A 22,558-nucleotide genomic window follows, 5' to 3' on the forward strand; every position below is an offset into this window, starting at 1 on the left:
ATAAGGGGGCTGGGGAACCACAGGAATGCCTTTTGAGGTCAAAAATTCTCTTATGGAGAGGGCAGTTTTTCGGCACCATTTTGGCACAGACCTTTCGCATGTGCAAATGTTCAGTCAAAATTTGATGAACGGTAAATCTGTTCAAATTTAATTGTTCACTCAACATTCTTAATGTTAAACGACAGTCTGATCTCACAAGAGTGTTCACACATTCGATGTTTTCATTGGCTTTCGAAGTTGAAGTCCTCCCTGAACGGTGTTCATCTTCAATGTGTTCTCTGCGTTTCAAAAATGATTTGTGCCCGCGAAAAATTTGAGCACTTTTGAACTTACATTCTGCTGTTATTACACTGCACACTCCCGCTGCACAGCATTTTAGAATAGTCACTGTGGAGAACGGCCGGCATTTCAGTCCGATCAGGACGTCCCTCCAAGGAAGGAAACAGCATTTTCAGGACACTACATCCCCCAGAACACTAGATGGCAGCTCCCCTGGATGGAAATGGCTCCTCGGATTCCCGCAGGGCAACATGGGACATGGAGTCCGTACCCTCAGCCCTGTTGGGTGCCACCAGGGGGATATTATGTGGACGTCAACCCGGAAGTACTTTGGGGTCACGAGGACGGAAGCCCACAGTACTTCCGGGACGATTAATAAAGGAAGATATGATAGTGACCCGGAGAAGAAATACTTCCGGGTCACGAAGTATAAAAGGACTATGGGAAACCCCAGCAGACCAGAGTCGGAGTTGGGTGGGAGTGTAACAGAGCTGCTAGGAGTGGAGGATTGGATTATTGTTTACTATTGTATTGATTTTTGTTATTGTTGAAGGAATTGTGGAAGTGCGTTGCTTTGGGCACTTTATTGAGGAAGTATTAATAAATTCTTGGTGCTTTGAAACGTGTGTCTGGGAAGTCTGTTGGACGGGTTCAACTGGGCAACAGCGACCCCTAGCGTCCACATCACACAGCTGTTATCTCGTCTTTTACCCTTTGGTGATGCACCCTTGTTATGGCCTACCAAAAGTCTAGGGATACATAAATAGGTCGTACACAAATGAGAGAGAGAGAGAGAGAGAAAGCACCAAAAGAAAACTAAAATAAAACAAGCTCCATTTATTGTATTAACAAAACAATACACAAAATATGGAGAAACTATACAGAACAAGCAAGGCAGGAGAACCACATTAACATACCTGTCTAACTTCAAAATTCACAGCAAGATACAAACTATAAGCATTTATTACTTAACTGGCTAACTTACAGATTTCTTTATCAACCAAAAAAAACCCAAAAGCCAGATCAAACCTTAACTCTCCATACCTTGCTCTAACACCTCCCCCTCCCTCCCTCTCCCTCTCCCTCTCTCTCAACCCCAAAGAAGCTTAATTTATAAACCTACACCCCACCCATAACCCAGGTGAGCTTAATAAGTAGCTTAAATGGGTAATTAGGGCAGGACCCAATTAAGGTAAACCCCAAATTAGAAAATAAAGGCAAAAGTCTAAAGTAGGTCGTAACATACCCCCATCCTTAAAAAAAAAAAAAAAACTTTAATCAAATTTCTACACATTAATACGAGAAAGAAAATCAGCAATTATATTTTCTTTACCCTTTTTATGCTTAATAAAGTTATAATTTTGAGCAATCAAAGACCAACGCATTAATCTCTGATTAGAATTAAACATACCATTTAAAAAGGTAATAGGATTATGATCTGTAAATACCATTACAGTGAGTACAGATGAACCAACATAAACTGGAATACTGGCGTTGGTGTTTGTTGAACTTCTTGGAGAAATCGCATATAGGATGTTCCACTCCATTCTCATCTTCCTGTAAAAGAACAGCTCCAGCTCCACAATCACTTGCATCAATATCCAGCTTAAATGGCAACGTAAAGTTAGGAGCAGCTAAAACAGGAGCAATCACTAACAAAGATTTTACATTTTCAAAAGCAGTTTGACAGTCATTACTCCATTCAAAAGTTCTTTTTACACTCAATAAATCAGTCAATGGTGTCACCACACTAGAGAAGTTTTTACAAAAACTGCGATAGTATCCAACCATACCCAGGAAACGCCTCAGTTCTTTCTTTGATTTAGGCACTGGAAACTCTTTAATAGCAGTAATCTTGGCATCAAGAGGTTGTACCTTTCCATGGCCCACCTGCTTTCCAAGATACGTCACTGTCGCTTGTCCAAATTCACATTTAGCCAAGTTCAAAGTGAGGTTAGCCTTTTCAAGACGATCAAAAACGGCATTAATTGCCTGAAGATGTTCTATCCAGCTTTTGGAATAAATCACTAGATCATCCAAATAGGCCTCACAATTTTGTAATCCTGCTAGTACAATTGTCATTAGTTGTTGAAATGTGGCAGGCATTCCTCATTCCAAATGGCATCACTTTATATTGAAGGAAACAATCCGGTGTAACAAATGCGGAAATTTCAGAAGCACGTGGAGTCAGGGGCACCTGCCAATACCCTTTTAACAGATCAAATTTACTCACATAGCGAGCTGAGCCAACTCTGTCAATACAATCGTCCATTCTTGGAAGAGGGAAAGAATCAGGTCTAGTAACTGCATTTACCTTTCGATAATCAGTACAAAACCGATAAGTCCCATCGGTCTTAGGTACTAAAATGCATGGTGAACTCCATGGACTACTACTGTGAACAGCAAGACCATTTTCCAACAAATATTCAACTTCTTTACCCATAAGTATACGTTTAACAGGATTAACCCTATAAGCATGCCGTTTAATTGGCTGTGCATTGTATACCTCAATATCATGATACAACACATTTGTACAAGTAGGCACATCAGAGAATAGCCCAGAATGAGTAGTTATGAGACTTACAATATCAGCACGCTCAGAGTCAGGCAAATAAGAAAAATTCTTGAAGATTACATAATAGTTTAGAATTTGATAACTTGCTGCTCACAACATGTGCATAGTACATAGATAACCCATCCTTAGAAGTAATAGGCACAGCTAACGCCACTGAGGTTTCAAGTCCACCCAACTGAACCCCCTGTTTATTCTTTAAACTATCTTCCACCCGACTTTGATACAGTTTTAACATATTGACATGACATAATCTAGTTTTACGTTTACGATCAGGAGTATGGATGAGATAATCCCGGTCACTCACTTTTCTATTAATTATGTAAGGACCCGAAAAACAAGCTTGTAAAGCAGAACCAGGGACAGGCAATAAAACTAATACTTTATCCCCTGGCTGAAAACTTCGACTCACTGATTTCTTATCAAAATAGTGCTTCATTTTTCTTTGAGAGGACTCAAGTTTTTTAGCCATTTCACAAGCATAACTCAGTTTGTGACGAAAATCACAAACATAATCTAATAAATTTTTAGTAGTAGCTGAAGTTTCAGACGTCCATCTCTCTTTAAGCAACTTTAAAGGTCCCTGTACAGTATGACCAAATACAAGCTCCGAAGGACTAAATCCTAAAGAATCTTGAGCTACCTCTCTTATAGCAAATGCAAAACGGATACCCTCATCCCAGTCTCTCTCAAACTGATAACAATAATTACGCAACATAGACTTCAGGGTCTGATGGAACCATTCTAAAACCCCTTGTGATTCTGGATGATAAGCACTTGATATTTTATGCTTTACTGCTAACTGCTATAAAACTTGGGCAAACAATTTAGACATAAAATTCGACCCTTGATCTGACTGCATACCTTTAGGTAAACCAAATATAGAAAAAAATTTCACCAAAGCCTTTACAATAACAGAGGCAGTAATTTTTTTTACAGGAATAGCCTCAGGATATCTTGTGGCCCTGCACATAATAGTTAATAAATACCGATTTCCAGATTTTGTTCTAGGCAATGGACCAACACAATCAATAATAATATGTTCAAAAGGTTCCCCTATTACTGGGATTGGATACAATGGAGCTGAGGGAATCTTTTGATTTGGTTTTGCAACCATTTGACAAACAGAGCATGTTTCACAATAACGTTTAACATCAGACCATACTCCTGGCCAGTAAAAATGCCTAAGTATTCGGTCACATGTTTTTTTTATTCCCAAATGACCAGCTAAACAATGATCATGGGCAATAGATAACACATTTAACCGATATGAAACAGGAACAACAATTTGATATTTTACATCCCATTCAGGAGTTGATGAAGATGATTGACATTTACGCATTAAAACTCCATTTTCAAAAAAATAAGCAATAGGCAGTTCACTCAATTTTTCCTTAGACACCACTTTAGAGAAAAATGATGAAAGTTCAGAGTCACTCTTTTGCTCCATAATAAATTGCTCTCGTGAAATGGACGAAGGCAATACATCTTCAGTTACAATCTCCTTTGGTTTTAATTGTCTTAAATTTTCCTCATCTTCAGGCAGGGTCGACAACTGGAAGTCTGATACACTCCCATCAATATCATTAAGAAAAGTTTCTGATAAATTCACATCCAATTCCTCAGAACTATCTACTCCAAGTCTTTTAGATTGTGCACGAGTTACAACACATGCAGAAAACACTTGGGGAAACTGGCATGCCAGTTCATTAGGACAAGGTGGTATAGGATTTTCCAAAACCTCTGGAACAGGTGACACGTTACCTCCAGCCAAGTCATTGCCCAATATGAATGTAACCCCTGCCATAGGAAATCTAGGGCACACTCCAACAGTAACAAGCCCTGACACTAAGTCAGATTTCAAAATCACTGTATGAAGTGGAACATTCACATATCCCATTTCAAAACCTCGCACTAATACACTCGATCCTTTTGATGTCTTCTCAGATAGAGGTAAAACTCCTTCCAACAAAAATGATTGACAGGCACCGGTATCCCTTAAAATTTTAACAGGCTTTTGAACATCAGGATGGTCAGGTATCGTTACCAAGCCATTTGTAATAAAAGGCTCATAACCCTTACTAACCAACAAGCCCTCAGACTTTTCTTCAAGTTGTACCAGAGCCACACTTTTTGGATCTTGATATTTTTTTTTTCCAAAAATCACACAATTAGAAATTATATGACCCGGTTTTCTACAATAAAAACAAACACACTTTTGATCTACTACTGCATTACTAGAAGTCACGGATTTATCCTGTAATAAATTCTGATGAGAGGACCCATTCAAACCTCTACCCAAACCTCTGATTTTTATTATTTCCTCACCAAAATTTTTTTGTGGAGTAAATACAGTTTTATGGGGAAGAACAAATTCAGCAGCTAATACAGCTGCTTCAGAGACTTTCAAAACTTTTTGCTCATTTAAATAGGTCACAATTCGTTCAGGAAGGCAATTTTTTAAATCCTCAAGCAAAATTAAATCTCTGAGCTGTTCAAATTGTTTAACACTTTGTGATGCACACCATCTATCAAAAAGATTCTCCTTTTCTCGAGCAAACTCCACAAAAGTTTGATTAACTTGTTTCTTATGATTTCTAAACTTTTGTCGATATGCCTCTGGAACCAGCTCATAAGCCCTCAACACAGAATTCTTCACCACCTCATAATTTAGACTCTGTTCAGCCGAAAGAGCAGAACACACTTCTTGTGCTTTTCCACTTAATTTGCATTGCAACAATAATGTCCAGATATCTTTTGGCCAATGTAATACAGTCGCAACACATTCAAATACAGTAAAATACTTATCAACTTCAGTTTCTTTAAAAGGAGGAACTAAACGAATATGTTTGCCAATATCAAAATCATTAGAAGGATTAGGTCGAGAATGGTCAGTATTTAAGGCCTCAACTTCAAGTTCACGAAGTCGAGTGAGTTGTCTAGTTTCAAATTCCATCCTTCTCATCTCCATTTCCACCTTTCTTTCACGCTCTCTAACTTTCAGTTCTTCCAATCTAAGCTCCTGTAATTTAAATTCTTGACGTTTCAACTCAAGATCAAGTTCTTTCAAACGAACTATAGTAGCTGTATTTTCAACAGGAGCATCAAAACCGTGCTCAGCTACCTCACCTGGCTGTATACTTCCTACATCAATAGGAGTTACAACAGCAGCTTCTGACAGCAATATGGGTTCTGCCTCAGCACAAGTATCAGGCAATGCAACATTACCTTCCCTAATACTTTCTGAAACCTCCCTGTCACATAATACCCCCAATGTTATTAAATTCCGCTTAAGTTCAGACTTAATTTCACTCTTACTAGCATAACGAGATAATGAAATATCAAAAAAGTCAGCAATAAGCAAAAGATCTGCCTTTCTACAATTATCAAGCTTATCAACAGTGGGAGCACTAGTAAACTTGTGCAAATCAAAATCCATAATAACACTAAAACCTACTACAATATACAAAACCCTTCAAAGCTAAAGAAATCACTTCCAATTAACCAACTAATTAAGTCCACAACTTTATTACCAAACAATTGCTGATGTACTGAATATACTACCACTTAAAAAAGCTCTCAAAAAAAAAAAAAAAAAACCTCTTTGAATATACTAAAGCACTTAGAGAAAAATGAACTCGACTCCAAAGTCAACACAGTACCACCAAGACCACTCTGGTCAAAACAGAGCCAGTTAATACTCAAAGTGCACAAAAATACTCAAAAAGATCCCGGACAAGCCCCCAATATGTTACGGCCTACCAAAAGTCTAGGGATACATAAATAGGCCGTACACAAATGAGAGAGAGACAAAGCACCAAAAGAAAACTAAAATAAAACAAGCTCCATTTATTGTATTAACAAAACAATACACAAAATATGGAGAAACTATACAGAACAAGCAAGGCAGGAGAACCACATTAACATAGCTGTCTAACTTCAAAATTCACAGCAAGATACAAACTATAAGCATTTATTACTTAACTGGCTAACTTAGATTTCTTTAACAACCAAAAAAACCCAAAAGCCAGATCAAACCTTAACTCTCCATACCTTGCTCTAACACCACCACCACCACCTCTCTTTTTTTTTTTTCTTTCTCTCTCTCTCTCTCTCTCTCTCTCTCTCAACCCCAAAGAAGCTTAATTTATAAACCTACACCCCACTCATAACCCAGGTGAGCTTAATAAGTAGCTTAAATGGGTAATTAGGGCAGGACCCAATTAAGGTAAACCCCAAATTAGAAAATAAAGGCAAAAGTCTAAAGTAGGTCGTAACAACCCTCTACTATCCCCTCCACCCATCTTTCTGTGTGTAGCTCGATAGTTCACGCCAGGAAGACGCGACAGAGTGGAACAGATAACCAAGATGAGACCTGATATGCATCAGAGGGTGCAAGTAGCTAACAGTATAAAACATTGCCCACTATGACGAACTTTCTTTTTCCATTGCATAATGTGACATCTCTTTTTTCTGTCCAGGGGCCTCATGTATAATGTATGTAGAATTCACACTAAAACATGGCATACAGAAAAAACTGAAAAATGTTGCATACGCCTGTTTCTACGCACACTTCGAGATGTATAAAAATCAAACTTTCCATAGGGCCACGCACATTTTCACGGGAGCCTCACCCGGTATGTATGCAAGTTTCTGCTCTGTTTTGCAAACTGGCGGCACACAGCATCAAAGCAGTGCTACTGTGTCTTTGTGGTCTCCCTTTTTTCAGATTCCCATCAATGATGCGGAATTTATTAAATACACCGCAATTAATTGCATATCGTTTACAGATTTAATTCACTTGATTGTAATCATTCTGTAATGATATAATGGTGCACAGAATGGCTAAACTATTCCAGCTACCATAGCTGGTTTAGCATTGTTAGAAGACATCGCAAATGGAAGAATTACAAGAGAGTACGTATTTATAGATAATGATGACTGTCTTCTAAGTCAATTTTGATTTCTAAGAGCTATCCTCTTGGAACTGTGTGCTGAAATGGCACCCAGCTTTACAAAGGCAGACTTTGAGAAATTGTGCTTTACCTGCTCCTTTACAATTTCTGTCCACTCTCGGGTTTTTAACCACAGGAGCATTCCAACGTGAACTTGCTGACCTATCAGGTATTTCTCAAACATCACTGAGTTGCGCAATGTCAGCTGTATGGGATGGTTTTATCTGCTTGTCATCCAGATATATAAGATATGGCATTGTGGTTGAACTGAAAAACACAGAAGTGAAATTCGTCGCAAAGTCCGGTTTTCCAAATGTAATCGGAGTGGTCAACTGCACACACATTTCTGTTGCAACAATGCCGGACAAGTTACATCAGCCAGGGATAAATCATCAAAGAATGAGCTGACATCACATCATCTGTAGCTGGAGAGCTTGTAAAACAGCAGCTCTGTTGCTTTTTTCCAACTAGTGCAGCAAAAGGCAAGCAGTTCTTTTAAGGATAGTGAGTTACCTCAAAGAGCCATGTTAAGAGCAGACAATCTATCCGTTGTGGTACTCAGCGCTGATACTACACTATAAAGGCGCCTTCAAAGAATGAATTTGCTTATGTAAATAGAAAGTATTTCCACTTTATTAATCTGCTGCTCTATAGTCTGCAGAAAATGTGTTGTAGCATGCAAGCATTTAGCTTGGTACCTAATTTGGCACACAATTGTAGTTTCTCTGTACCTGAAGAGATGTGGTATGATGAACCTGACCCACCAAATCATCAAACAAATCGGATAGCATTACAGCTTCATTTGAATGTAATTAGCAGAATGTAAAAACAGGTAAATCAGATGCAGCATCTATTTTTTTAACCAATTCATTTAATTTGTGGTCAATATTACATAGTACAGCCCTTATATTCCTTTGCTCATTTGACACATCTCTTATAGCAATCCTCTGTTGCATTTTGTGACCCCAGAACAGTGTCCATCAGCACACAACCAGATGGCTGCCCAGTGGTTTCCGAGGCAAATATATGCAGTATGCAGCCAACCCCCAAAGATGTGATTGGCACAGCATGCATCATCACGGTGTGGATTTGTGTCCTTTACATGGGGATCAACATTTGTAATGTTGTCTGAAACAGAATAAACAGACACTGGGCTGCAATTCAACTTTTCATGTTGACTTTGATATATACCTACTTTTTATTTTAGTTACTGTGCATCTTTCCTTTTGTTGCTTATACCACTGCTTAAGCCAACAATTAGTACTTTTTTCCTTGCCTTAACTACACATTTGCTGAAATTCTTCTTTTTTCCACATGCTTTTGCCATTGTCTCTTAACAAAGTGCTGAATGGAAGGGGCTATGTATATTGAATTGCTTATTGAAATATTCAAAATTCTTAGAGAAGTTGGGGTGGGGCTGTAAGCGTGTTCACATACGTTAAATTTCACGTCATTGGAATTTATTAAAAGGGAAGTGCATGGCACTTGGCATATGCACAGTTTTATGCATATGGATTTTTTTGTGTGCTTGCCAAGTTCCATGCGCTTCCCCACACCATTATAAATCCACACCATTTTTACGTGATATGCACATAATACGCACCATGTTTACATGAGGCCTCAGGTTACCGCCCCATCCTCATTTGTCCACTCTAGTAGTTACTGGTGGTATTCATGTGGCCTGTCATTCACTTCTTCTGGGTGTTTGATTTGCATAAAGCATGCTGCTAGCACAGCACTGAGTATGGAAGTTAGCATAATATTAATAAATATTGATAAATAAAAAATGTATCAAGAAATAAAAAACACCTGTTGGCTAATTTTCTATCTTCTATAGTGTCGTCAACTTTCAGTCAAATCTGTAAAAAGACATTTTTGAGATTTTGGGGTATTTAGGTTTTCTATTGTAGTGGAGGGGTTTACCCCTAAATATCGATACAGTAATCCCTCCTCGATTGCGGGGGTTGTGTTCCAGACCCCCCGGCGATAGGTGAAAATCCGCGAAGTAGAAACCATATGTTTGTATGGTTATTTTTATATATTTTAAGCCCTTATAAACTCTCCCACACTGTTAACATTATTAGAGCCCTCTAGACATGAAATAACACCCTTTAGTCAAACGTTTAAACTGTGCTCCATTACAAGACAGAGATGACAGTTCTTTCTCACAATTAAAAGAAAGCAAATATATCTTATCTTTAAAGGAGCGCTGTCAGGAGCAGAAAATGTGAGAGAGAGAGCTCGCAAAGAAAAGCAAACAATCAAAAAATCAATACATGCTTTTAAGTATACAGAAGCACCGCGATAAATCGGCATTTTGTAGAAGAGCGTCCGTGTCCTCTGTGCAAACAGCCCCTCTGCTCACACCCCCTCCGTCAGGCAGAGAGAGTGAGAAAGATAGAGAGAAGCAAACAAGCACCACGCGGGAAGCATATCTTATAGCATTGAGGAGTTTTAGTTAATATGTAATACATGCTCTGATTGGGTAGCTTTTAAGCCAACCGCCAATAGCATCCCTTGTATGAAATCAACTGGGCAATCAAACTGAGGAAGCATGTAACCTAAATTAAAACCCATTGTCCGCGAAAGCGCGAACCAGCTGAAAAATCCATGATATATATTTAGATATGCTTACATTTAAAATCCGCGATAGAGTGAAACCGCGAAAGTCAAAGCGCGATATAGCAAGGGATTACTGTATATCGAAATGTCCCTTCTTAGCAGATATCTACTGCCCTAGATGTACCATGCTGACAAATTTCATTCTTTTAATTAAACATTTTTTTGCTGATGAGTGAGTGAGTGAGTCAGTCAGTCATTCTACTTTGCATTATATATATATATGTATGTATAGAGATTATTAGTTTCTTTATTTTAGATATTCCTAGTTATCAGTCTTTGCCTCATTAACTAAAAAGATAGAAGAAAATAAAAGCAGAAAAAGTAATGTGTTTAAAGTATAAGAGGAATTTTTTGGGTCACCTAACCAGAGCTGTTTTATTTTTCATTTATAGGAGCTAACAAAGCGAGAGGTAGAGTATGTGGCCTTATCAAGAGACACCACTGAGACGGATCTCAAGCAGAGACGTGAAATTCGAGATGGCACTGCATTTTACGTTGACCAGGTAGTTGAATACACAGAAAATCATGATTCATGCATTTTCGGCACTAAATTTTTATTGTTTGCTGAGCTTAATTGTGTATTGCCTAGTGTAAATTTTGATGATCTTTAAAGTTACAAATTAAGGTTTCTTTGGGGCAAACTGTAAATTATGTTTTGTTTCAATTGAAGCACATGTCTAGCAGAGATAATTCAGTCAAAATTATATCAGGTTTAGAAATGAAAGAATCATATTTTAAATTGTCATTAGCTGGTACCTGTAAGACTATATATTCTACACTTTTTAGTTCAAGGATGGCATTGAGGGATTTTTACCTCATGGTTCCACAATCCAGATTTTAAATTCTGTGTCCAGTCATTGTCTGTGTAAAGTTTGCATGTACTCCCAATACCTGCATGGCCTTACAGTTTTACTCCCACATTCCCAAAAACAAGCTGGTTAGTATAATGGTCAATTCTAAATTTATGAATTTGTGTTTTTTTTTTTTTGCTCTGTCCAAGGCCGTTTACTGCTATTCATCGATTGCTATAGTTATAGACTCATACTGGATTATGAGGATTTCCGAATTTTATGTTTTATTTTTAGTTCAAAAGTCATCTGCGATCCACCTTATGCTTTTCCAATATAGTTAAAAAGAGAAACAAATAATGTTCAAAGTATTTGTGATATTATTTTTGAAATAGAGAAGAAAGTAAATAAAATGAACTTTTTAAATTACGGTAAATGTGATTTGCAAGTGTTTTAATACTTTTTCATTGCCAATCGTCAGCCAAAAAGAGTTATTATAGTCAGTCCCAATAAAGAAATAAATTGGCTGATAATCCAGCAATTTTATAATGTAAATAAATTTACTGTTATCTAAGTAGAAACACAATTTTAATGTGGATTTATTATTTATTTTTAAATATACTTTATATTTCATTATTAAAACAAGAAAAACTGAAATAAAGAACATATATATGCTATATACTGTCTATGCTATAGTATGTGTGTTGTAATTGAGCATCTCATGGTGAAATTTTCAGTGTTTTCTCCTCACTTTCCTTGATTAAAGAAGGTTTATTTTAATGCAGCAGCATCTTATTGATTTTGAATTTACGTAATTATAATTATCTGTTGATTTTTCAAGAGGAGAAAAGCATAGAGAGAAAAATGATAACCAATAGTCTGCCATAAAAGCCATTCTTTTAATACATTTTACATAATCTTTTCAATTTTGTGATTTAGTGTTATTAATGAAATAGCACATCACCATTTATTTTAAATGATGTGCCTCTATCTTGTTTAGTATGAAGAAAAAACAGAAGGAGCTATGCTATTGGATGTAGATTCTGTACATACATTACTAATAGTTACAGATTTTAATCTATTACAAATTTTGATCATAATAATAAAACTAACTATTAAAGGAGATTAAGATTAATGCTTATTAAAAATTAGTTAAAGGATTATACTTAAATGCAAAACAAGTAAATTGCCAAATAATTCTCCTTTAAACTTGTAACCTTATCTGTTTATTTTGTTACTGGGAGCTTATTTGATTACTGGAAGTGTAATTAGTGGAGCATTTATTTGCCATCTGGAATTGAAATGTGTTGATTTCGAAAAAAGCAAAATCTGCTGTAAGCTAAAAAAAAATTGTATTATTAATTAATGTCATTTTGGTTTAGTTTTAGTAGTTGCAGCGGAACAACTTCTGTTGTTTTAAATGTGCTCTATAAAAAATTGACATAGAAACCACTTCTGCACCTTTAAAAATATGTCTTGGAACCGGTGCTTGTTTATGATCTTCAGATTTTTTTCCCTGGTTTACTATGACAGACCATGTCTGTACAAGACTTGGGTTTGGTCTGTATATTCAATATCATGTGCTAAAAGTTTCCCATAGCACTTATAGTTAATGACCATGTTTAGGTCGACACAGATTTCTTCCTATAATATTATTATTATTATTGCTGAATCTCAGAATTGTCACTTTATTGCTTACTTCCTATACTGCTACAGTGGTTACAACTTCTAATTCAAGACCTTTTTCTACCTCATTTTTACTAGTACAGGCTATGTGTTGTTAGCTATTGCATAGTATTTTGTGCTCTGTAGTTTGTTATTGTTGTGTTTTGTTGCATTATTGTACTGTTACTTGTATTATTAATTATTAATATATATATTGTGGAAAAATAACTCAAAAAAGAAAAAGAAACTCCAACGCGATCTTCGACGCCTGTTTAATGTAATATACTCACCAACTAAATCAAACACCCCAGAAATATTATTATCATTGGATGCAGAAAAAGCATTCGACATGATTGAATGGAAATACCTTTTTACTATTTTGGAGAAGTTTGGGTTTGGCCCGAACATTTGTGCATGGATTAAATTACTGTATACTAACCCAGAAGCTTCAGTTTGCATCAATAACATTTGCTCAGACTACTTTAAACTAGAACGTGGCACAAGACAAGGATGCCCTTTGTCACCACTGCTGTTTGCAATTGCCATTGAACCACTGGCAATACATTGTCGAAATACTGATCAGATAAAGGGGATTAGCAGAGAAGGACTGGAACAGAAAATCTCATTATATGCAGATGACATGGTACTGTATATATCGGACCCAGAAAATTCTGTGCCTGCAGTCTTAGCAGCACTCACAGAATTTCAAAAGCTCTCTGGTCTCAGAATTAATCTGAATAAAAGTGTACTCTTTCCGTGAATTCAAGCATATAATATTAGATTAGACACCCTTCCTTTTATCATTGCAGAACAGTTTAAATACCTCGGGGTAAACATCACAAGTAAACATAAAGCTCTATATCAACAAAATTTCGTCGTCTGCATGGAAAAAATTAAACAAGACTTGCATAGATGGTCAACCCTTCATCTCACACTAGCTGGAAGAATTAACACTGTTAAGATGAATATTCTTCCTAAGCTCCTTTTTTTATTTCAAAACATACCAATATACATTAATAAATCGTTCTTTAAGCAATTAGATTCAACAATAACCTCATTTATTTGGAATTCTAAACATCCACGCATCAAAAGAGCGACCCTACAAAGACAAAAGGCAGAAGGCGGCATGGCTCTACCTAACTTCCAGTTTTATTACTGGGCAAAATATACAGTCGATAAGAACCTGGACACAAATAGAAGAACATACACAGGCATGGACCGCAATAGAAGTAAAATCCTGCAGTACTTCTTTGTATTCCTGCTCTGCTCCAAAAACACACGCTATCGGCAATACACTAATAACCCAATTGTGCTCCACTCACTTAGAATCTGGAACCAATGTAGAAAGCATTTTAAGACGGAGAAGCTTCTTTCTGTGGCACCCCTGCAAAAGAACCACCTCTTTCAACCCTCACAAACATATGCAGTTTTAATATCTGGAAAAATTTGGAATTAACTTGCTTAGAGATCTTTATATAGACAACGTCTTTGCATCCTATGAACAATTACATTCCAAATTTAACATTCCAGCTACAAATTTCTTTCACTATCTTCAAATCAGGAACTTTGTTAAACAGAACCTTCCAGATTTTCCTCATCTTGCACCCTCATCCACGCTGGAAAAATTATTGCTCAATTTCAAGGAGTTAGACTCCATCTCTACAATATATAAAATCCTTTTACAATCCCTTCCTTTCAAAGATCCAAGAGGACACTGGGAAAATGATCTCTCAATTAATATATCAGAAAAGGAGTGGAAAGTAGCAATGCAGAGAATTCACTCAAGCTCCATATGCAAAGCATACAATTATACAACTCAAAATTATATATCGAGCACATCTGTCTCACTAAAACTCTCAAAATGTTTCCAGGGCATGATCCAACCTGCGAACGTTGCAACCAAGCCCCAGCCTCACTGGGTCACATGTTCTGGGCCTGCACCAAATTAACATTATTCTGGACAAAAATTTTAATTACCTCTCAGACAGCCTTGGACTCACAATCCCTCCTAACCCATTAACAGCTGTGTTTGGGGTTCTTCCAGAGGGTCTTAAAGTGGAGAAAGACAAACAAATTGTGATTGCATTCACTACACTGTTGGCACGCAGACTTATTCTGATAAACTGGAAGAACCCAAACTCTCCTCTTTTAAGTCAGTGGGAAACTGATGTGTTATATTATTTAAAATTGGAAAAATCAAATACTCAGTTAGAGGATCTGTGCAGACTTTTTCAAAACATGGCAGGATCTAATCAGTAATATTTTGAAATGAGTTTATAAAGCACAGAGAATTTGTTGATTTAGGTATTTTTTACAAGCCTTAAATTTTACACGCTTTGGCTTGCTCTCTCTCTCAAGGGTGGGGATCGATCTGTTCTTAGCATAATTCTTTTTTTTGTAAAAACTTGATTGCTATGTATTGATTGTAATAAAATTAATAAATAAAAAAATAAAAAAATTAAAAAAATTATTAATATATATATTGTGGAAAAATAACTCAAAAAAGAAAAAGAAACTCCACAAAATAAAGTTTTGGGGACTGTCCTCAGTATTTTGTCCCATGCGGACAAATGAAAGCAAACAATGTAAATTCGATCAAAAGTACTTGTATTGAGTAACAGTTAACCAAATGGTTGTGACAAAATGGCATTTATATAGGAAATGAATTATGGGAACAAGAACTGGTTGGTAGGAAATGACGCTGAAATCAGGAACCAGAAACAGCGTCATTGTGGAGGAACCGGAAGTGATGTCCATGGTGATAACCAGAAGTGATGCCAGACAGAGTCACCGGAAGTGACGTTATGGCGGCCATTTTTAAACCCAGAAATAGCAGCGATTATCTTTTTTCTGTTTTCCTGTTGGGAGAAGAGGTTCAGGTAAGTACCACGTGATAATCCTTCATCTCACGATGTTTAACTCACCTTTGGGCTTTTTGACTGCCTCCCAATCAATCAATCAATCAATCAACATTTATTTATGTAGCACATTTTCATACAAAAAAATGTAGCTGAAAGTGCTTTACAAAATGAATAGAAAAATAGAAGACACAATAAAAAATAAACATAAGTCAACATTAATTAACATAAAATAAGTAAGGTCCGATGGCCAGGGTGGACAGAAAAAACAAAAAAAAAACTCAAAAAGCTGGAGAAAAAAAATATAAAAAAAAAATAAAATAAAAAAATAAAATCTGTAGGGGAGCTGGAGAAAAAAAATAAAATCTGTCACACATGTGTGACAATATTAAACATATATATATATGTTGTCTGTGTTAATGAAAATAATGCTTTGATCACTTGATTGAAACAAGAATTATCCGATTAAGTTTTGAGGTTTTCAGTGCAAATTTGTTAATGTCATCTAATGCAATTACAGTGGTGTGAAAAACTATTTGCCCCCTTCCTGATTTCTTATTCTTTTGCATGTTTGTCACACAAAATGTTTCTGATCATCAAACACATTTAACCATTAGTCAAATATAACACAAGTAAACACAAAATGCAGTTTTTAAATGATGGTTTTATTATTTAGGGAGAAAAAATCCAAACCTACATGGCCCTGTGTGAAAAGTAATTGCCCCTTTGTTAAAAATAACCTAACTGTGGTGTATCACACCTGAGTTCAATTTCAGAGCCACCCCAGGCCTGATTACTGCCACACCTGTTTCAATCAAGAAATCACTTAAATAGGAGCTGACTGACACAGAGAAGTAGACCAAAAGCACCTCAAAAGCTAGACATCATGCCAAGATCCAAAGAAATTCAGGAACAAATGAGAACAGAAGTAACTGAGATCTATCAGTCTGGTAAAGGTTATAAAGCCATTTCTAAAGCTTTGGGACTCCAGCAAACCACAGTGAGAGCCATTATTCACAAATGGCAAAAACATGGAACAGTGGTGAACCTTCCCAGGAGTGGCCGGCCGACCAAAATTACCCCAAGAGCGTAGAGACGAGAGGTCACAAAAGACCCCAGGACAACGTCTAAAGAACTGCAGGCCTCACTTGCCTCAATTAAGGTCAGTGTTCACGACTTCACCATAAGAAAGAGACTGGGCAAAAATGGCCTGCATGGCAGATTTCCAAGACGCAAACCACTGTTAAGCAAAAAGAAAATTTGGGCTCTTGTATTTTATTAGGGCTCTTCTCAATTTTGCTAAGAAACATCTCAATGATTGCCAAGACTTTTGGGAAAATACCTTGTGGACTGATGAGACAAAAGTTGAACATTTTGGAAGGCAAATGTCCGTTACATCTGGCGTAAAAGGAACACAGCATTTCAGAAAAAGAACATCATACCAACAGTAAAATATGGTGGTGGTAGTGTGATGGTCTGGGGTTGTTTTGCTGCTTCAGGACCTGGAAGGCTTGCTGTGACAGATGGAACCATGAATTCTACTGTCTACCAAAAAATCCTGAAGGAGAATGTCCGGCCATCTGTTCGTCAACTCAAGCTGAAGCGATCTTGGGTGCTGCAACAGGACAATGACCCAAAACACACCAGCAAATCCACCTCTGAATGGCTGAAGAAAAACAAAATGAAGACTTTGGAGTGGCCTAGTCAAAGTCCTGACCTGAATCCAATTGAGATGCTATGGCATGAGCTTAAAAAGGCGGTTCATGCTAGAAAAACCTCAAATAAAGCTGAATTACAACAATTCTGCAAAGATGAGTGGGCCAAAATTCCTACAGAGCGCTGTAAAAGACTCATTGCAAGTTATCGCAAACACTTGATTGCAGTTATTGCTGCTAAGGGGGGCCCAACCAGTTATTAGGTTCAGGGGGCAATTACTTTTTCACACAGGGCCATGTAGGTTTGGATTTTTTTTTCTCCCTAAATAATAAAAACCATCATTTAAAAACTTAATTTTGTGTTTACTTGTGTTATATTTGACTAATGGTTAAATGTGTTTGATGATCAGAAACATTTTGTGTGACAAACATGCAAAAGAATAAGAAATCAGGAAGGGGGCAAATAGTTTTTCACACCACTGTATGTGAAGTCATGTATCTTTCCTATGCCATACTTAATGCAAAGAATGAATAATGTTTTATTAAAATATACCTCTATTTTATGCAATGCTTAAAATATTTGTTCTTTCTGTTGCAGTAAGGAATTTTAATGTGTTTAGTTTATAGTTCAAAAGTCAATTCAAACAAAACTTGGACTATGAAAACCGGATTTGGCAGATTTCTTGTACTTCCAGGTACACTTTGTTGAAGGTTTTTTCCTGCTTTTCTGAAACTTTTAAGTAGATTTCATGAGTTTAAGAATATATTCTTTATGTACATCCAAATTTCCTACACATTTCCTTAGACAGTTATTTTGTACTTTTGCTCTGTATACAACAAAACATTTAATAGGTAAATATGATTATTAAATCGTTCAATGCAATGATTATTTAAAGTTGGGCATGTTCATAAGAATTGTTTATAATTTGCAATTAATATGACATTATTTTATGAGCTAATTGTTTTTGGCATAATGCATATATATTGTGTTAAGCATATGTAGTAGTACTACATATTCATGATGTCACTTTTAAAGAAATCCTTAGCATTGCATTACAATGTATTTTCTCAGAAGTTCACCTTTCTTCAGCCATTTCAACCAGCTGCTTAGTATTTTGCTGGAATGCTGAATATTGGTGTTGAATTTTATTTTTTTATATCCTAATATGTTCTGGCTTGAAACAAGGCACTTGAGATGACAGTATTTTGTTAAAGTTAGGTTCATCTTCATCTGCTTAAAGAATCCATTTAGTATGTTTCAAGCTAAAGTTACTTCTTAATAATCACGGTATATATTAATTTGTCACATAAAATTGTGTTCTAAGGCAGCGGTTCTGTGGGGTGTGCCCCCCTGGGGGGGTGCTGAAGCTGTACAAGGGGGTGTTGAATAAATGAACAAGACATCAAAATTAATTTTTTACATTTTTATTTCAAATTTAAATTTGTAAGCATATAATCACAACAAATGCATTATAAGTAAAATTAAAATAAAACATTTCTAAGGCATAGATCTAATGACTAATATGTGCCTGCTTTAACATTAGAATTACCAGAGCCAATGAAAAAACTTGTAATTCCGGCCCACCTTAAATCCCTTCACACCTCACCGTCAGCCTCTTTTGTCTTCTAAATGTGTCGATAAGCCCAAGCAGCCTTATACCACCAGACCCCAAACCCATTGCCTCAGAACGGCCAAGAAGTTCTCCCAGTTCCTGCCTTCATTGATTATCTGGGAGTGAGCTACTCAGAAATGTAAGGGGAAATAACTTGATGTGCGTTTTGTGTCTAAGCAATCTATGTAAACAAATCGTTAAAACAGAAATGTTTTTCATGTTTTAGTAATAAACTAGCAAAATACCCGCGCTTCGCAGCATCGAACTACTGCCTTAAAATTTTTATTAAGAAGAAAATTAAACCCTTTTAAACTGAGGGAAAATAAACCAATAATTATTTGTTAAGGATCTCTTTGTATATCACATTGTGAGTTCGGCCCTCCAGTTGTAATATGACCAAGCTGTGCGCTGAGCTTACTCTTGAGCATGCAACGTACAGTTGGTCATGTGAACAGTAATCATATTTTAAATCTCACAGCTTGGATTGCTGCTGTCATAATCGGTTTGAGTTTCATGGTTTGTTTCAATTACGACGGTATTTGTAGGACTTGTGTTGAAGAGACATTCGGCATCTGTCAATCGTTGTAAGTATACAACCGGTTTCATTGATAACTTCACATCCAGCTTTTGAGAGTTTAAACATTCATAAACATCAAAGTGTCCACTACTGAAATCGTCACCTGTCAATCCAAGATGTTTAAGAGGCATTGGCAGTTGTCGAAAGGTGTAAAATATTTGGCCATTTCGGTACACTTGAAAGCAACATCCAAACAATTCAGCGGCAGCCATCTTCTCACATGCAGATGCATAGGTGAAGGGCTTAAGCATTTCACTCTTATAGTGCTCCTGTGTAGTATAATTATCTCCTATACCGTCATCAGTCCACACCTTGAACATGTCCCAGTCATTCAATACATAAGACACAATGTTCCTCCGGATATCAAGAGTGAGCCTGATATGGCCGTGCAATATGTAACAAAGAGAATGAAAAAGGTAGGTGCCATCTCTGGGCATGGAAACCACTCGGTAAGTGACAGTTCTTTGATCGATGGTGATCACCTTGATAGACATGTTAATGGGGGTACGGTTGGAATGATAAAGGAAATGGGTACCTGAACAATGTAAAGTAAGTCTAAAATACCTACACAATAACTATAATCATAATAAATGAACAATAAAACAGAGGAGAAGCCGTGGATTAAATAAAAAGGCTGTAGTTATCAGCAGGGAGATGTGAATCCGTGACGAAGCAAGGAAGGGAATGTAGAGACTGGAGCGACGGACAGCCTTATATAGGCAGGCAGCCAACAACGTGGGAGGCGTTGAGATGGGGGACCCAACGCCGCCTCACACGGTGACCGAGCTGCAGGCTATGGACGTATATATGTACGTAAGTAGGATTCAGTTAACGTTGGGAACCCGCATACCAAATTTCTTGAAGATGGGCCCATAAGTAACAAAGTCCATTGAAAAGTTCAATATGGGGGCTGACAGTGGCATCATACCACTGAAATAAGTACGTACATTGGTTTCGGTTAGCGCAGGGAAGCCGCCTACCAAATTTTGTGAAGATGGGGCCATGAATAAGAAAGTTCAACATGGCGGACGTTGTTGACCGTTATGACCGTTACGTAGAATTTCGAAATGAAACCTGCTTAACTTTTGTAAGTAAGCTGTAAGGAATAAGCCTGCCAAATTTCAGCCTTCTACCTACACGGGAAGTTGGAGAATTAGTGAGTGAGTGAGTGAGTGAGTGAGTGCGTGAGTGCGTGAGTGCTTTGCCTTTTATTCGTATAGATGACAAAATGTACACATGAACTATATAATATGTAAAGGTGATGGCCAAATATCAAATGAACACTTCCATAAAAAGGGCAACTACAATACGAGAGCTTTCGTGGTGCACCGATTAGAGCTGTCGACTTATAATCCAAAGGTTGTGAGTTCCAAACCATCTCCCCCGCAAATTTACTGTTTTGAGTAGTGAGCTGCTCTTATTGTTAGTATTATACAATAAAAACATACATTTCATGAGTGGTGTTTTGAGACAATGGAACTGGAAATTCTCTGATCTGGAGGGGTAAAAGCTGACACACAAGCACTGGTGAATCTGCCTTCTTCGTATCTCACCGTCACTTGAATTTTTTTTTTATTCAGTTTTATTGAGTGTTCCTACTCACGCGGAATTAGTATGCACCTTATGGTCCATGATGTCAAATAACTCATTTTATGACCTGTATAAGTACATTTCGGAAAACATCGTGGCACTGATGAAACATCTATATATATAATTCACTAAGGGCGCGCAAGACAGTGAGCACACGCAAGACAGAGAGCCACGCCCGCCAACTCTAAGACCATGAGATACGCTCGACAGGGCTTCGCCCGTCAACTCTAAGGGCAAGCAAGACAGAGAGCGCACGCAAGACAAAGAGCCACGCCTGCCAAAGCCCACCCACCAACTCTAACTAAGGGCAAGCAAGACAGAGAGCACATGCAAGACAGAGAGACATGCCCGCCAACTCGCAGAGCCCCATCCACCAACTCTAAGACCATGGGATATGCACAACAGAGCCCCGCCCACCATCTCTAATCCTACTTCTGTGTCTACCGTCGCCCTCAATCAAACAGCAATAATAAGCAAACAAACAAAGATAACTGGCAGTAGCAGTTTCACAATTGGCATGCCAGTTTGAAAAGATAAGTTTTGAGGGTAGTTTTAAAATGTGTTATTGAATCGAGCTGATTTATATGAGAGAGAAGAGAATTCCCGAGTTGAGGAGCGCTATGAGAGACGCTCAAGCTATCATAGCACAGAGTTTGATGTGTGGTACAGAAAGTAAAACTGCAGATGAGAATCAGAATGAGCGAGACGAGTGTCAGTCTGTAGGAGATCAGTGAGGTTGTGGAGAGCTTTAAATGTTAAGAGCGGTATTTAGTATTGTATTCTGTAGTTAACAGGGAGCCAGTGAAATCGAGAGAGAATAGGTGTAGTATGTTCAGTGGATTTAGAATAGCAGGTTATTATCCTGGCAGCAGAATTTTGAATAAATTGTGTTTATGGATACGTTTTTGTGGGATGACAGATAGAATACCATTACAGTAATCTATACGTGAGGTGACTCGGGTATTAACCAGTACTTTAGTACTGTGTTGTGTAAGACCAGGAAGAAGTCTAGAAATGTTTCGGAGATGGAAAAGAGCAGTCCGAGAAATGTTACTTATATGGGAGGAATTATTTAATAATAATTATTATTATTATTATTTAATAATTGCCATTATTAATGTATAAATGGATATAAATAATTGCATGTAAACGATTCACCAAAATCTGTTGTATGTAAATGAAACTGTTTAAAACGTTATTGTTTTTCATCAGAAAACCCGGTTTCCACGCCTACCTGTATTAGTTTAAATGGCACTTTTACCACTGCAATAGGGCGGACGCTGACTTATCGTGTCGACTGGGCAACACAGTGAATGCGGCATCTATCTATGTATGTCTATGTTTTCTGTAGCCTGCTACAGGAAGGTGCTCTCTCGACCATTGG

General features: G+C 37.2%; 1 protein-coding gene across 1 annotated transcript in view; it reads left to right on the top strand.

Annotated features, from left to right (window-relative positions):
• The window catches only part of vwa8 (von Willebrand factor A domain containing 8), a 482,517-nt gene that overhangs the window by 52,778 nt on the left and 407,181 nt on the right, over positions 1 to 22,558 (top strand). The window contains exon 4 of the mRNA XM_039745289.1: positions 10,821 to 10,931. Coding sequence (XP_039601223.1) covers positions 10,821 to 10,931 — 111 coding nt within the window. The remainder of the gene's footprint in view (positions 1 to 10,820; positions 10,932 to 22,558) is intronic.

The sequence above is a fragment of the Polypterus senegalus genome, chromosome 2 (genome assembly GCF_016835505.1).
Source record: "Polypterus senegalus isolate Bchr_013 chromosome 2, ASM1683550v1, whole genome shotgun sequence".
Lineage (NCBI taxonomy): Eukaryota > Metazoa > Chordata > Cladistia > Polypteriformes > Polypteridae > Polypterus > Polypterus senegalus.